Raw genomic sequence first — 16,854 nt, 5'->3', positions numbered from 1 at the left:
GCACCCTTGTCAAAATCAATTGGCCATAGATATACATGTTTACTTCTGGATATTCAATTCTATTCCTCTGATCTATGTCTATCCTTATGTCAGTACCACACTATCTTGATTACTATAGCTCTCTAATAAGTTTTGAAATCAGAAAGTGTGAGTCCTCCAACTTTTTCTTTTTCAAGTTTGTTTTGGTCAGTCTGGGTCCCTTGCATGTCCATATGAATTTTAAGATCAGCTTATCAATTTCTAGAAAGATGTCAGTTGGGATTCTGAAAGGGATTGTGTTCAATCTGTAGATCACTTTGGGAGTATTGCCATCTTAAAAATGTTTAATCTTCTGACCTATGAACATGGATGCTTTTCCATTTATTTACATTTTTCAAATTTCTTTCAACAATGCTTTATAGTTTTCAGAGTATAAGTTTTACACTTCCTTTGTTAAATTTATTCCTAAGCATTTTATTCTTTTTGGTGCTCTCATAAATGGAATTGTTTTATTTTCAGAATGTTCATTGCTAGTACATAGAAATACAATTGATTTTATATATTGATCTTGTATCCTGCAACCTTGTTGAACTAGTTTATTAATTCCAATAGTTTTTTAATGGGTTCCTTGGGACTTTCTATACATAAGAGCATGTCATTTGCAGATAGAGATAATTTTACTCTTTCCTTTCCAATTTGGGTGACTTGTATTTCTTTTTCTTGCCTAAGTGCTATGGCAAGAACCTCCAGTATAACCCTGAATAGAAGTGGCAGGGCAAGGGTGGTCAGGGCCCCACCCAGTTCTCTCAGCTCCATGAGTTGGGGCTGAGTGCAAGCAGGCAGCCCCTGCCTCTTGGCAGTACTTGCCCAGGACTTAGCCTTGGCAACAGATAGCTGGGGCAGAATGAGAAACAGAGGTCCTGCTCCCCCCAGGAAGAAAGCCCTGCAGCTGGGAGCTGGTGGGGAGAGAGCCCGTGTTCTTGTCTGCAGCATTTGGGAGTGAGTGGAATCTCCACCTCACTGAGCCACGAAAGTGAAGGGAGGGAGCAGGATTGGTTCAAATATCAGAGACTCTTGCCTTTCATACTGAGTTCCTAGAGAGCTTCTTGAATAGATGATTCTTCTTTGCTTTAGGACCATTTCCAGAGGCTTTGAATAGTTGCTTTATAAATAATTTTCACCAGTTTTATTGTCATGCTGAAAGTTGACCTCTCTTACCTGACTTCTTTCAAGATACTTGTTTGTCTTTGGTTTGAATATGATATGCCTAGGTGTAGAATTTTTGATATTTATCCTGCTTAGTGTTGTCTGAGCTTTCTGGATCTGTGGTTTCATGTCTGTCATTACATTTGGAAAATTCTGAGCCATTATTACTTCAAATATTTGTTCTGTTCCTTTCTTCATTTTTTTTTTCTCTTTCTAATATTCCCATTATACACATGTTATACCTTTTGGAATTCTTGTACATTTCTTGAATATTGTGTCCCACTCCTTCTCTTTTTTTCCTTGTTCTCTTTGCATTTCAGGTTGGGAACTTTCTATTTTAACATAACTTCAAGCTCACTAATTCTTTGCTCAGCCATGTCCAGTCTATTGATGAGCCTATCAAAGTCAGTCTTCATTTTCGTTACAGTTTTTTTTATATATATTTGTAGTATTTCCTTTTGATTCTTTCTTAGTTTCCATCTGTCTGCTTACATTGTCCCTCTGTTCTCAAATGTTGCATGTTGTCCACTTGTTCCATTAGTGCTCCTAGCATGTTAATCCTAGTTATTTTAAATTTCCTGTCTGATAATTCCAAAATCTGTACAGCGTCTTAGTCTTGTTCTGATGCTTGCTTTGTCTCTTCAGACTATGGTTTTCCTTGCCTTTTAGCATGCCTTGTAGTTTTTTGTTGCAAGCTGGACATGATATATTGGGTAATAGGAACTGAGGTAATTAGAGTTTAGTGTGAAGTTTTATGTTAAATTTGCTATACCTCTAGGTGCCAGAGACTTCTGTTTCTTATAGTTTCCTTGTTTTTCTCCCATTTTCCTTGGGTTTTCCCAAGAATTACTTATTAAATAGAGTCTGTGTCCTGCAACTTTCTCAGTTATGATCAGCTGTTATTATACTGATGTATAGTGGTAAGGTTTTAGGGAGGGGAAGTATTCTCTAAATTCATGATTAAATCTCAGTTTTGTAGTATCTAGGCTTTGAGTGTCTGGCCTGTGACTTTCAGAAGTATTTCTCATCCTTTTTTTTTCTCACCTGTGACAGGAGGGCTAGGAGGACTGGAGCTGGCCAATTGTCTTTCCCCCTGTCAAATAAGGGTCTGATAAAGTGGTTCCCCTGGTAGGCAGACTTTTGTTATGGAGAACACTCTGGGTGTATATAAAAATAGTTCATTTTTCCCTTACTCTGCCTGAATCAGGAAGGGATGTTGACCATGAGAATCTGCCAAAGTTCCTGGAGATAAAACCGGTGACAACGTGGGTCTCCTCTAAGACTGGACCCCGGGAGTTTTTAACTCTCAACCTGCTCCACACTCAACTGCCAGCAGTTTGTTAAAAGTTACCACTTAGGTGTTCCTACCAGTTACTGCCTCCAGCAGCTTCTGTTTCAGAATTTTTCTGTATTTTCTTTTTTCCCTAGATTTTGGGGTGGTTGTTTGCCCTAGGACCCCAATTCTCTGACGAATCTCAGAAAATGTGTTGCTGTTCAATTTGTTCAGCTTTTGTCTCGTTGTGAGGATGCAAGTGACGACTTTTAAGCTCTTTACATGTTGAAGTTAAAACCAGAACTCCAGTTCTGCATTATTTTAGCCACTTCATGTTAATTGGGTTCCTTTTATTGTTGAGTTATGTTGACCAAAAAAGTCATAAAATCTATAAATTTAGAAAGGAGGCCTTATTCCTAGAACAGGGTACCACAGCCTGCAGGTGGGAAGTGGAGCCTTTGGCCAAAACCTAAAAGCTAGTGCTCTGAGAGAGAGAGAGAGAGAGAGAGAGAGAGAGAGAGAGAGAGAGAGAGAGGGGGAGAGAGAGAGAGAGAGAGAGAGAGAGAAGAGGTAAAGATACAGAAATTTATGTTGAATGGGGTGGCTGAGTATGCATATTTAACAAGCTATAGGCGGGGTTATGAATATTTATGAAAGGAGAAACATACGCATGCGCACTTGAGCTTCATGCTACACCATGGGTACCGTGTTCAGAAAATGGGGGCCTTAGCATGATCCCAGGATGGTGTTGTCGGCCCTCTGATGCCAAAAGGTGAAGCAGAGGACACGAAATCCCTCTCTGTAGACTGATCAGAACCACTCCATGGTCAGTGGTCTCTTTTCAGGAAGGAATGCTAGTCGTTGTGCCAAAACTGCAAAAAGGGAGTTAGATGGTGGATGGAAATCAGCAGCAGAGCAAGTCTTTCCAAAGTGCTTGTTCTATTTAACCCCTAGGGAAGAAAGCCAGGTGGTGGTTAATGAGGGAGGGGGTATGACAAGGTGTATCTGACCTCCCTTTCTGTCATGGCCAGGAACTCAGTTTTAAGGTTTCTCTGGGATCTTCTTGGCCAAGAGGGATCCGTCCAGTCAATTGGGGGATTTAGGATTTTATTATTTCTCAGTTGTAAGAATTCCTTACATATCTAGATACTTGTCATTTAGCATATATTTTCTAGTATTTTCTGCCATTCTGTGGGGTGTCTTTTACTTTCTTGATAGTATCAATTTGAAGCACAAAAGTTTTAGTTTTGATAAAGTCCAGTTTATCTGTTTTTTTTTCTTTTGTTGCTTGTGCTTTTGGTGTCACAGGTAGGATATCATTGCCTAATTCAAGATCATGAAAATTTTTTTGTTTTCTTCTAAGAGTTTTATAGTTTTAGCTCTTATATTTAGGTCTTTGACTCATTTTGAGTTAATAGTATTTGTGTATTGTGTGAGGCAGGGGTTCAGCTATATTCTTTTGCGTGTGGATATTCAGTTTTCCTAGCTCCATTTATTGAAAAGACTGTCATTTGCCCCACTGAACTGCCTTGGCACTTTTGTTGAAAAGCAATTGACCGTAGATGTCAGGATTTATCTCTGGGCACTCAGTTCTAGTCCATTGGTCTGTATGTCTCTTTGTATGCCGGTACCACACTGCTGTAGCTTTGTAGTGAATTTTGAAGTTGGGAAGTGTCCTCCAACTTTATTCTTCTTTTTAAAGACCATTTTTGTCATCTGGGGTGCCTTGAATTTCCAATCAGCATTCCAAGTTCAGTTTGTCAGTTTCTTCAAAGAAGTCAGCTAGGATTTTGATAGGGATTGTGTGGAATCTGTAGATCAGTTTTCTGTTGTTTCTGGAATCCCACTTTTTCCTTCTAGATTTGATTTTCTTCTTATTGAATTATATCCTTTAGTAGTTCTTTCAGCAAAGGCCTATGAAAAATACACTCTCTTGTCTGACAGTGTTTTTGTTTCATCCTTACGCTTGAATGATTCTAATATTCTGAAATAGATCTAATGTTCTAGAGTGAAAGCTATTTTTAACTCTTTGAAGATTGTTTTTTGTCATCTTTTGACATCTTTTGTTGCTGATAAGATGTCCATTGTCAGTCTAGTTGCTGGTTTTTTGGTTTTGTTTTGTTTCTGTTAAATAATCTTTTCTTTTTCCTCTGAAAATATTTAAGATTGTGTGTCTTTCATGTACCATGAGTGTACCATAATGCCTCTAGGTGCACATTTGTTTTTGTTGATCCTGCTCAAAACTCAGTAAGCCCCTTTGTTTCAAGGAGTCATATCTCAATTCTGAAAAATATTCTGTTGTCTCTTTTAATAGCATTTCTTCCACACTCTCTGTATCATTTTTCAAATCTTTCTTCCAATTTACTATTTTTTCAACCAGCTACCATTTAATGCATCCACTGAGTTTTAAAAATTTCATGTGTTATATTTTTCATTTCTACAATTTCTATAAAGTTCCTTTTCAATGTTGCCTGGTCTTTTTTAATACTTCCCTATTCTTTGCTTAATCTTCGTAATATCCTTTTGAATGTGTTCAATATATTTATCTTAAAATCTCTTTTTCAGTTGCTCTGCTATCCTCAGTTCCTGTGACCTGCTGTTTTGTTTGGTGTCCGTCCCGCTGGTTCCCTCCTTCTCTGAGGCGAGAGCCCTAGGAGAGTCATTTTCTGTGGTGGCCAGGGTATCCTTGGCTGCTGGGGTGTCCCTACAATATGGTTTTGTGTTTGCCTTTTCCTGGGGTCATGTGGGTTGCACAAGATTAGTTCCAGATCCAATTTGGGTTTAGTGTGAATTTGAAACTCTCACGAGTGAGACAAGAGCTTAGAATTCAGATTTATCAAGGGTGACTCTCTACCTGTGGCCCTGGCAGGTGGGAGGCTCCCCGTTGCTTCCAAAGCTTCCTTTGCATGATCTCGACACCCATGAGCTTTTCACGAGTTGCCTGCACACGTTCGTTCTTCTCCCTTGCCCCAGCCCTCCTGGTTTATCCTCAGTGCTGTTTCCTCGTGATCAAAGCCAGTGGATACTCTGTAGTTCTGGTCTTAATGCTTTAGTTCTGAGCTCTTGGCAAATTTGGGCACTGCAGCCGTCTCTGTCTTGGAAGTCCTGTCCTGTCTTAGGGATGAGTTTCCTCGGCTTCTTCTCCTCTGACTGCCCTCCCTGAAGGCTCAGCCCCCAGCCATTGGCTCCACAGCCTCTTTCCACTGCCTCCAGCTCTCCTGAGCTCCCGATCTGTCTCTCAGCTGGCACGTCCACTGGAGAATCCGGCACGTATCTCACACCAAGTATGTCCCCAGCTCCGCCCCGATCTCCTGCCCTGCTCCTGCCCCCTTCCCCAGGGCCCTCTCGGCTCAGACCAGTGCCTGGCCATCTGCCTTTGCCTGCTTCTGTCCCGCGGCCCCTCAGAGCCATTGCCATGCCTGTTGATCTCCTGAAACCCCTGTCCCCCTCACTGTGCCTGACCCAGGCCCCCACGCCCTGAGTCCCCTCCTGATGCTCACCCCTTCCTGCTGCAGGTCACTGTCCACACAGCATCGGCAGAACCACAGACTGTGTCAGCGCCCTACTCAGACTGTCCCCCAGTGCCCCAGCTCCCTGCTGTTCCTCACACTTGTCACTTCTCTCCCCTCGAAGACACACTGCTCCCTCCTCCCCCTGCCCGCAGGCCTGGGCTTGAGCTCTTGCTTCTCTTCCCCACCATCTTCCCCAGTGCTGCTCATGCTGTGCCCGTCCCACGGAGCCCTGTCCTGGCGTCACCAGGCAGGGGCTATTCCAGCACAGCCCTGTGGGGCCCTGGTGCCAAGGCAGAGCCCAGCACACAGTGGGGTAGGGTGGGGCCCTGGTGCCAAGGCAGCGCCCAGCACACAGTGGGGTAGGGTGGGGGCTCCGTGGACCACAGCTGGCCAGTGGCCCCTCAAGGAGCAGGAGGCAGCCTGGGCCCGAGAGGTCCAGGTCCAGGTCCAGCTGTGTGGCCCTGAACAGACCAGGCTTTTCCTGGGCCCCCACCTCCCTCCCCTGGAAGATTGCTGGGACTGTCAATTCTCTGTGAAGGTCATTTGTCCCATTTGCCTGGGGGCCCCTCTCATCTGCCTCTGGCCCTGCAGTGGCAGCAGTGTCCAGTAGGGGGGCAGGCCAGGACCGGACTCTCTTATTCCAGGTCCTTGGCTGGCACAGCACATGAGGGTCACCCTTGCCAGCTGGGGGACATCCAGCCCTGCCCCCTGCTGCTTCCTCTGGGACAGGACTATGGGGACAAGCAGGACTGGGCAGGGCAGGGGGTGAAAGGGGACCTGGTTTCTACCCCTGCCCTCTCCACACAGCTTTGTCCAAGGCCTTCCCCCTTTTGGGGGGTTGGGGTCCACAGTCTTGGTGGCTCCTCCTCATCAACTGTGACTCTGGTGGCCTCTATACCCCTGCAGGGGGAGTCACTGGGCCCCAGGAGAGGTGAGTAAGGGGCCTGCCCAGGTCTGGGTGTTGGTGTGGCCACGTTGGACAGCTCCCAGGCTCCTGGTGAGGAGTCTTGGCCCAGGGCCTGGAAGACAACATCCCCTCTGAGGCTTCCTTCCTTCTGTAACACGGAGACATGAATTCCTGAGGGTGTATTGGGATCTGGCGTCTAGTGGCCGTGGTTGGACAAGGGAGCTGGCCCACCCCAGAGACGCCCTCGGGTATGCCTGCATCCTAGGCTCACCTTGCCCTACCCAGCGGTGGCTGTCCTGGGGCAGTGCTCCTCGCACTTGGCTCAGCCTGACAGGGACTGTCCCCTTTGCTGCACTCTCACATCCCAAGCTCCCCCTCCAGGTGCAGTGGGAGGAGCCACCGCCCCCTGTCGGGTCAGGGCTGGGAGGGCAGTGAGGGATGGCCTTGCTGAGGCCACAGTGCTCCTGCCTCTCTGTGCCCAGCAGGAAGGCCCTTGTCGCCACTGACATTTTTGTCTTGAGGTGTGTGGGACCAGGTGTCCCTGCCCCCAGGCGGTGGGGCTCCCTCGGTCAGCACCACGTCTGCTCCCTGGCTGCCCCATGGCCCTGGGTGTGCTGCCTCTGGCCAGGCCTCCTCCTGTGGCCACGGGAGGCAGGTGACCAGGTGGGCCCAGCCTCCCGAGCCCTGAGGCCCCACCCAGGCCTATCCTGGGGCGGGAGGCTGCTATAAGTGGCCCTTGGCCCAACATGGCCTCTCACCTGTGCTTCCCCACAGCGCTGAGGACGTGGTGGCCCGTGTGCCGGGCAGTCAGCTCACGCTGGGCTACATGGAGGAGCATGGCTTCACCGAGCCCATCCTCGTCCCCAAGAAAGATGGGCTGGGCCTGGCTGTCCCGGCCCCCACGTTTTATGTCAGTGACGTTGAGAACTACGTGGGTAAGTGCTGTTGCCTTCACATCCCTGTGGGGCCGGAGCTGGGAGGCACCTGTGCCTGCTTTCCCCCATGCCCTGGCTGCACCCCAGGGGTGGTGTGGGCAGGTGAGGCCCAGGGCTCGCCACGGTCCATTCCTGGTGCTCTGAGATCAGACCCCACATCCCACTGAGACATCGTGTGACCTGGCAGGCCCCTTCCCTCTCAGTTACTCTGGCTGCAAAGGGGGGCTGGTCTGGTGGACCCCTTGGTTCTGACAGCTATGACTCCCATTACCTTTGAGTGCTGTGTGACAGTGCCATGCCTGGGAGGCCCAGTGGTGCGGGGCCTCTGCCCGGCCTGGGCCTGGCACTCTGTGTCTGTACCACGACCCACCCCCGTGGCGCCAGGGCTGCCTCCCGTTCTGGATTCCTTCTGGGTTCCAGCCAGTGCAGGGGGCAGCTCCCACCTCGGGTCCCTGTGCAGCTCCCAGTGCCGTGACATGCTCCGCCGGGCATGTGTGGGTGGAGGACGTGCCTGTGGGGGGCACCGTCCGGGAGGCAGCTGGCACTGCGGCTTCCTGGTTCCAGCTGCTGGGCACAGGGTGACACCCATGCAGGAGGCCACCGAGTTCCATTTCAGTAGGGCCGGGGACCAGAGCCCTTCCCTGGAGCCACACATCCAGCCTGGGGCCACCCAGCTTGGGTTCCCAGACTCATGTGGAGGAGGAAGGGCCAGCGCCGTGGGAGCTGGCAGGTGTCTGAGGAACAGGGGCTGGATAGGGCTCATTTGGTGTTGGGATGTCGGGGGTCCACAGGAGGGGGCTGATGCTGTGGGATTCTTGGCAAGGAGGAGGGCAGGCTGGGCATGCCTGGAGCCAGGGTGCCGCCTCTGTCACGAGTGTGCTCCCCGCCCAGCTGTGTTGAGACAGGGTCAGCCGGTGTTCTGCGTCTGTGCTGCTCCGCGGTGCTGGTCAGCCGGCCCCGTGCGCTGCCGTCCTGCGGGCTGAGCACGCTGCCCGGCGAGCGCCAGCTCCCACACTGAGACGCACCTTACCAGCTTGGTCATGGGCCCCTCCTGGGCCGCCTCTGCCGGGCGCGGAGCACCAGCGCTGACAGCGGACATCTAGTGAGGGCCTGCCGGGCCAGGCGTTTCTCCAGGCTCTTCCCGGGAGGAGCCAGTCCATCCCCCTCTCTGTGAGGTGGGGCCGCTCGCCAGCAAGGCCTGGGCTCGCCCGGCGCGAGAGTGGGGCCTGGTTTGTCCGTCCTCAGCTGCCCCTGCAGGAGCAGGGAGGGACGCTTTTAGATGGTTTTATTGCTTTTATGTCTTTCTTTTTCCTCTTTTTTTTTTATTATGGAGCTTGGTCAAACACACACAAAAATGAGAGAAGCAAGCAGTGAGCCCCATACACCAGCACGTCTGCAAAAACCACCAGGTTTCTGCCGATTTGCTGCCTACCCCAGTTTTTTTTCTCTTGGAATATTTTAAAGGAAATCTCTTTACATACATTGTTTTATCCATTAAAAACTCCAGTCTGCGCTCTAACAGATGGTTTTGTAAAAATATAGTCACAACTTCATCATTGCATTCTGTGATATTAGTGATAATCCCTTGATCGTATGGAAGACCTGGTTTAACTCTTCCCAGTTGCCTTAAAAATGCCTTTTTGCACTTGGCGGTTCGAGTCAGAGTCCAGAGAGGAGCCACATGTTGCATTTGGGTCGTGAGTCCCAGCAGTCTCTTTCCTCTGTGACAGCCACTCCTCTCATCCCATAGGTTTGTTGGAAAAGGGGATTGTTGGTCCTGCAGAGTTTCTCACTCCCAGGATTTGGTTGTCAGCGTCTGTCACTGGTGTTCCCTGAACACCCGTGGTTAGGGGCTTGCTTAGACTTGTGTTCGGGTTTCTGGCAGGGTCCCTCTGGGGCAGTGTGTTTCTGTCCCTGAGGAGGCCTGCAGCGCCTGCCCCACACGTCAGTGATCCAGACACGGTCCTTGGGCACAGGCCTCCAGCCTCGTCTGTCCGCAGAAATCCCCCGGCCTCTCACCTTGTGGTCTGAGCCCGCTCAGGAGCATTGCGAAGGGCAAGTTTGACAATTCCATCCTTCTTCCTCCCTGCTATCCATCATGCCTTCTGTAAGAACTTTGCCCATGGGTTGATTTTCCTCATCAAATACAGAAAAGGCTTTTTTCTCTCTATATCAGTTTATCAAGTTTTAGAATATCGAATTGGTACACTAGAAAGGCAGGGGTTTCGATTGTTTAATTTTTAAAATGTGGGTATGTTCCATGCATTATCTAGGACATATTTATACTTATTTGTTGCTCATCTGACATTCAGGTTGGCCAGATGTCCTGTGTTTTTATTTGCTAATCTGGCCACCCTTACTAAGACCTGTGACGGGGCCACCTCGCAGCGTGATCACCGGGTCCTTGTGATAGTCGGAGGGAGGGAACGGCCAGAGAACTTTGTTAAGCCAAGGGACAGCAGGGTGGAGCTGGACATTGGTGCCCAGAGCCTCAGTGTCCAGCCTCCTGGCAGCTGGTGCCCTACACAAGGGCAGCTGACGCATGTGAGTGGCCCCCCTGCACCTGCTGGCTGCGTGGGAGGCCGAAGCACCTTCCCTGGGGGCTCACGCTCCTCCTGCTGCCTCCCCAGGGCCAGAGCGGAGCGTGGACGTGACGGACGTCACCAAGCAGAAGGACTGCAAGATGAAGCTGAAGGAGTTTGTGGACTATTACTACAGCACCAACCGCAAGCGGGTCCTCAACGTCACCAACCTTGAGTTCTCCGACACCAGGTGAGCGGGGCCACCCCAGAGGTGTGGGGGCCGGGGTTGGGGCTGGGGGCTGGGCCCAGGTCCCGTCCCGCTCTGGGGCTGCAGCCGTCCTTGGCAGTCACCTGAGAAACACAAGTTCAAGGTCTCAGGAGTGAGAAATACTGTACGCGGCACATGCTGACTTTTCCTGTTTCGCTGTCTTCTTAAAATTTTGTTTTTCTTTCTTTTTCTTTTTTTTTGTTGACGCTTGCCTACAGCTGACTGCTTGTCTTTTAAAGCATGAAAGTAACACATTGAACAGTCCAAACAGAAAAATAAGGAGCAAGAAAACTTCTCTGCAGTGTCGCCGGCAGTTCTCTCCCAGAGTGAACTGTCGGCAGCAGTGTTTCTCCCAGAGTGCGCGTGACACTCAGGACACGCTCACGACACCTCACGCTCACAGACACACCTACGACAGCTTCACAACACACTGGCACACTCGTGCACACGTTCCCGACACGCAGCACTGACATGCTCACACTCACAACCTGAATGCACTCACGACATGCTTATGACACGCTTGTCACACACATCCTCAGCACACTGAGACTGACGCACCGGCACACCCACGCTTGCTGCCACACACCACGCTTCACTGGCACACTCACTGGCACCCTCACACGGGATCACGCCCGCCACTGCTCTGTGACCTGCCCTCCCTGCCTTCCCAGGCCCAGCTTGTCCTGGGTGGGAGGTCCCCACACAGGTGTGCCTTGGTCGACCTGGTCCCACCGAGTGCTGGGGCTTTGTGTCATCGGGCCCACGATCACTGGGCACTGTTGGTGCAGGTGTCCTCTTTTGGGGGCTGGTCGCTTCCTGGTGGTGGTTCTGCCGGCCCCACCCTTTGTTGCTGTGACCCTGGTGTTTCCCAGGATGGTGGCCAGTGCCCCACGCCTGGATCCACCCCTTGTGCCCTCTCCATCAAATCCCCCACTGCCCACCACTGGCCCCTTGGGAAAGATCCAGAACACTCACCAGAGGCATGGGTGGCTAAGGATGGTTTCAGTTTTGCATCATTTCCACCTTGCCTACTTCCAGAAAGCACATGAGAGGACATGTGCAAAAAGACAGGTAGGAAAAAGCAAAAGAATTACCGAAAACCGCACCAAGAAAGAGAATATCAAACTATACCAGGAGCCATAAAAAGATGATGTAACTGGGCGTTGGTTTTTGTTTGCGCTTCGGGACAGCAAAGGCGAAAGGGGAAATGGGATGGACCGTGGGATCAGAGAGCAGCATGTGTGGCTTCGCTGCCAGAGAACACACTCAGTCGTGTCCACGTCAGTTTAATTTGCTGCCTGGCCTAGGGGTGGTGGGGTTCTCATGGAGAGATAGATGTCTGGCTGATGGGGCTGGGGGACATGGTGCTTTGGCCTAGGGTTTCCCCTGGGGCCTCTCAGGACCACCTCATTTCCTCCTGTGTCCCTCAGATCCCCAGTCGGAGGACTGTTGGGGGATCATCTGCAGCTTTTGTTGAGCACTCACGTGCCGGGGCATTCATGTGGGCTAGGGTCAGGGCCATCGAGTGGCCCTGAGAGCCTGTCCTGTGCCATCTAGAGGGAGGGAGTATGGTCTCTGCTTCATGAGAAATCTGTCCGCAAAAACGGTGACCGGGCTGTGAAGGTCAGGTATGCCATCTGGGGTGGCTCTCAGGGCTTGCCGCATTGGGGGACCTGCAGTGACCAACGTACCCCGAGACCACAGAGGCACCTGCTGTGCGGTGGATCGAGGGTGACGTGCCTGCTGCCTGTCATCTAGACATGCACAACACATCCACACTCTTGCTCATGGTGGCCTTGGGTGCCCATGGGGTCTTGGCCCCCTCGTCCAAGCTCAGAGAAAGGGCTGGCTTTGCACCTGAGGTGCAGGCCAAGCCAGGGGAAGGAGGCTATCTGGGGCTGTGCCGGGAGGTGGGGGCAGCTGGCCCCTGTGGTGTGTGAAGGACCTGGCTGGAGCTGGCTCTCGAGGGACCCTCCTCTGTGGGCAGTGGTGCGCCTGAGCATCGGAGGGTCCCAGTGTTGGCCACAAGTATGGACTGGGGCGAGGAGGACTCCTCGGGGGTGGGAAGGGTACTCGTCTGGAACATGCTGGAGATTTGGAGGTGAAGGTCTATGAGTAAGGCTAAGGTTCGGGTGGCAGGATCAGGCCTGTGATTTGCGAGTTTTGTGCGGGTGGGTGTGGCCTTTGAGTAGAGGCAGCAGCAGTGTCAGATGGGGCAGCAGAGATGTGACAGACTCCATCTTGCCAGAGGCAGCAAGAACTGGTTCTCGGTAGTGGCTGAAATGTCGCCTGTAGGTGCTGCTGAGCTTGACATTTTTGGTGCAATATTATGAATTTTATCCAGGACAGTGACATTTAAATGAATCGAAGTCTGCCTTCGCCTCTGTCTGCCCAGAACATGAATTGCCTGATCGGACAGCAGCTTGGCGTGGCCGGGAGGCGTGGCACCCGTCGTCTGCTCTGGAGGGCAGAGCCTGTTACTCGGGGTGCCGGGAGGCGCCTGGGCTGAGCATGAGAAATGATGTCAGGCTCAGGGCCTGTCAGGCCACAGCCACAGGAACAAGGCCCACCCAGAAAGACTTGCTTTCCAGTTGCCCAGGAAAGGGAGTGCTCTGTCTCTGGGGTGGCCAATTCTTGGGGCTTCTCCTTGCCATCTTCTGGGTATGGAGACCAGCATCAGGCCTGATCTCCTGCCGTGGCTACAGCCAGAGGCTGGGCCCGTTCACCCTCTCTGGTCCCCAGTTTGCATGTCTGTAGAGTGGGAGCAATGCCACGGGCCTGCAGGTGGTGAGACGGAGCCTGGGACACCCTCACGGGGTACCTTTCCTGTCCCAGGGGCATAAAAAAGGGACGTATCCAGTCCCCTCACCGCTGACCACTGTTCCTCTCCCACCCCCAGGATGTCCAGCTTCGTGGAGCCGCCTGACATCGTGAAGAAACTGTCCTGGGTCGAAAACTACTGGCCGGATGACGCGTTGCTGGCCAAGCCCAAAGTGACCAAGTACTGCCTGATCTGTGTGAAGGACAGCTACACCGACTTCCACATCGACTCCGGGGGTGCCTCCGCCTGGTACCACGTGCTCAAGGTGAGCCACGCCCTTTGGGGGCACCTCGCCCCGGACCCAGCCACCGTCCGTCTGCCAGATTGTCTGCAGTCCCCATGAGCCCCGACTGTGGCCAGGATGCCGCTCCCTGGGAGGGACACCGGGTTGTCCAGCCCTGGAACAGAAGGCCGTGAGACGTCTCTGGGCCGAGGGGCAGGGCTGTGTGTGGGGCCCGAGAACCGCACGCGTGTCCCTTCCCGGCGGGACTGGGGCTTGTTCACAGCAGGGCAAGGCTGCTGGGCGGCCAAGCCCTCAGGGCAGGCGGGAGGTGTTAGAAAGGGAGGCCAGCAGGAGCCGGAGCCCCACAGAGGCCAGTGGCAGAGTGGTGGGGCATCTGAGTGGGCAGACGGCCAGAAGGCTCACCACCAGGGCCAAAGCAAAGAAAAGAAGGCAGAGGGAAAAATGAGACATAAATAATAACAGAAACAACAAAGAAAACCCTAAGCTTTGGGTGGTGGCCACTACCTGGAACTCTTTTGGCAGCTGGTTACAGCCGTATTTACCCCCTGGGCACCCACACCTTTGTAGCACCACAGGGTAAAGTGGGATGACGGGACCGACCATGCTGGGGGCTGTTGTACTCAGAATCTTCCCGGCACGCAGACTTCTGAATTGCAAAGCCTGTGCCCCCCTGCAGTGTTGCCGGCAGGAATGGTGGGCGGGGGTGCTTTTCAAGTCAGTGCCTGTCACCTGCCAGGAGCCCCAGGACATGGTGGGCTCCCCTGCCCCACCCTGCAGCCAGCATGGGCGGCTCTGCCAACGAGCTCTCTTGGCAGGGAGAGAAGACCTTCTATCTCATCAGGCCTGCCTCGGCCAACATCTCCCTGTATGAGCGCTGGCGGTCTGCCTCTAACCACAGCGAGATGTTCTTTGCTGACCAGGTGGACAAATGCTACAAGTGCATCGTCAAGCAGGGCCAGACCCTCTTCATCCCTTCAGGTGAGCGCAGGCCGCCCTGGGGACACAGGTCCTGGGGCATGCTGGCCCTCATCCAGGGTACTGCTCTGTCCCTGCGGCATGTCCCCACCGTGGTGGTCTCCCAGTGTCACTGGCATGCCTGCTCCCTTGCCCTGGCCTGGCCACTCACCCCAGCCCAGTCCCTGCAGAGGGGCCAGCAGTCGGGCTCAGTGGCGGCAGGAGGCCTGGGAGCCGGGCTGCTCTCTGGCCAGCATGGGCGCTCCTCACCGTGGGCCTCCTCACGGCCTGGCTGTGCTCGTGGTGGCCGAGCCCTACGTGGGAGAACCAGTTCAGAGAACCTCGTGTCAGGAGGGCGGCTACGGCACCAAAGGCAGCAAGGCCGACCTCAGGAGGAGCCGGTGTCTGCTGATTTGTAATTTTTTGTTAAGGGACATTTTGAATCAGTGCTGAAGGAGAAAGCATGCTAGAGTAGAGCCAAGACATCCTGTTGTTTCCCTCAGAAATATCCCACTATTTCTGAAAGACTGCCTTTCCTTTCACAGTGACATAATTACAGTACTCTCATCACACCTTAAATAATGAACAATTAACAGCAATTCCTTAGTATCATCAGGTAGCCAGCTGATGTTCAGATTTTCTAATGGTTTTATGGTATTTCTTTTCCATTCTAAATCTGGATCCAAATGAGGCCCTCGCACTCCATTGATTTATAAGCCTCTGAATCTTTTGTAGTCCCTCGGTCCCCTCCTTCCCTCCTCCAGGGAGAGCTGTGGATTGCCTGGAGTCTGGCCCGGGCTCCGTCTCTGAGGATAACCTAGGGACCAACCCCAGCTCTGGGGGAGATGTGGCCACTCTGCCTGGTCCCTGGCCCTGCAAGTGGGGGTCAGGGTGCCAGGAGGCCTCACCCAGGGTGAGGCTCCCTTTCTTGGTTCGAGTGCTGCCCTCATATGGCCCGAGCAAGTCCCCTCAGCTCCGGGCCTCAGTTTCCCCATCTGTACAGCACGGGCCTGGATTGAACAGGCTGTGCCACCTCAGACTTGGTTTCTCCCCAACCCCATCACATGGAGGGTGGGGTGGAGCCAGGGCCAGACAGCTTCTTCCAGGGATGCCCTGGGCCACTGGGGAAGCTGCAGAGGCAGATGGGACACTGAGGCTCGGGGGGCAGGGGCCCAGGGGAGGCCAGCGCTGGTCTCTGCTGCTCATGGTCTGGAGCCAGGACAGCCCCTGCGGGCCCACAGGAGCCCCATGCTCGGAGCAGGGTGGAGGGCCAGACCCATCCTGTCTCTCTCTCAGGCTGGATCTATGCCACGCTCACCCCGGTGGACTGCCTGGCCTTCGCGGGACACTTCCTCCACAGCCTGAGCGTGGAGATGCAGATGAGGTAGTGGCTGCCGCTGTCGGCACTCTGGCTCTGCCGGGCAGGGTCCTCCTCTGGCCGGGTCGGTGGCAGGCCCCTTGGCCTGAGTCCTGGCTCGGCCCGCCTGTGGGTGGCCTGGGCATGACTGTCAGCCTCGCTGGGCCTCCTTGTTCTGTGGGAGGAAGGGGGTGGGCTCTAGGGGGGGCCTGAGGGGCCTGGGTGCCGGACAGCCCCAGGCAGCCCTTGGTGGGTTTGGGGGTCACTTGAAAGGCTGCTGCCTTCTTTCCCTGGGCACTGACCAAGCTCTCTAGTAGCCACAGCCACGAGTCTCTCACGGGTCCCTGAGGCGCAGGCCCACCCAGGGTGGTTGTCCCCTCGTCCACCTCGGCCACGCAGGGCCCAGTGGGGAGGCCTGAGCTGCGTGGCCCAGGTGCGGCCCTGGTGTGGCCGGGGCCTGGATTTACCCTCCGGCACTGACTGCTTGGTACTCAGTGCTTTGAACTTTGCTGTGGCTTCCAGAGCGTACGAAGTGGAAAGGAGGTTGAAACTGGGCAGCCTGACTCAGTTTCCCAACTTTGAAACTGCTTGCTGGTACATGGGGAAGCATCTGCTCGAGGCATTCAAAGGTACCGGTCACTCCAGGGTGGGCGTCTGAGTCTGTGGCTGTTGGCTGTGGGGGCGGCCAGACCTGGGACTGGGCTTGCTCTCTGGGTCTGAAAGCTGCCTTCCTGGGGCCTGAGCAAGTCCCCCTGGGCCTCAGCCCCCTGCGCCTCAGTTTGCCTGTCTGTGCAAAGTAGGGCTGGATTGAACAGGCTGGGCCAGCTCGGACACAGCCTCTCCTACCAGGAGGGCCGTCCCACGCTTTAGAAAGAG

The 16,854-nt window shown here is 53.1% G+C and overlaps 1 protein-coding gene across 3 annotated transcripts in view; it reads left to right on the top strand.

Moving 5' to 3' along the window:
• Window positions 1-16,854, top strand: part of PHF2 (PHD finger protein 2) — a 95,862-nt gene that overhangs the window by 58,658 nt on the left and 20,350 nt on the right. For 2 of the 3 annotated variants that reach the window (XM_045562199.1, XM_045562198.1), the window contains exons 4-9: window positions 7,652-7,812; window positions 10,443-10,584; window positions 13,502-13,688; window positions 14,483-14,645; window positions 15,918-16,005; window positions 16,501-16,607. In XM_045562199.1, coding sequence (XP_045418155.1) covers window positions 7,652-7,812; window positions 10,443-10,584; window positions 13,502-13,688; window positions 14,483-14,645; window positions 15,918-16,005; window positions 16,501-16,607 — 848 coding nt within the window. The remainder of the gene's footprint in view (window positions 1-7,651; window positions 7,813-10,442; window positions 10,585-13,501; window positions 13,689-14,482; window positions 14,646-15,917; window positions 16,006-16,500; window positions 16,608-16,854) is intronic. The other variant, XM_045562200.1, reaches the window with a different exon arrangement.

Source organism: Lemur catta, chromosome 10 (assembly GCF_020740605.2).
Source record: "Lemur catta isolate mLemCat1 chromosome 10, mLemCat1.pri, whole genome shotgun sequence".
NCBI classification, from domain to species: domain Eukaryota; kingdom Metazoa; phylum Chordata; class Mammalia; order Primates; family Lemuridae; genus Lemur; species Lemur catta.
The sequence above is the reverse complement of the archived record's forward strand: the minus strand, read 5'-3'. Positions and strand labels throughout refer to the sequence as shown.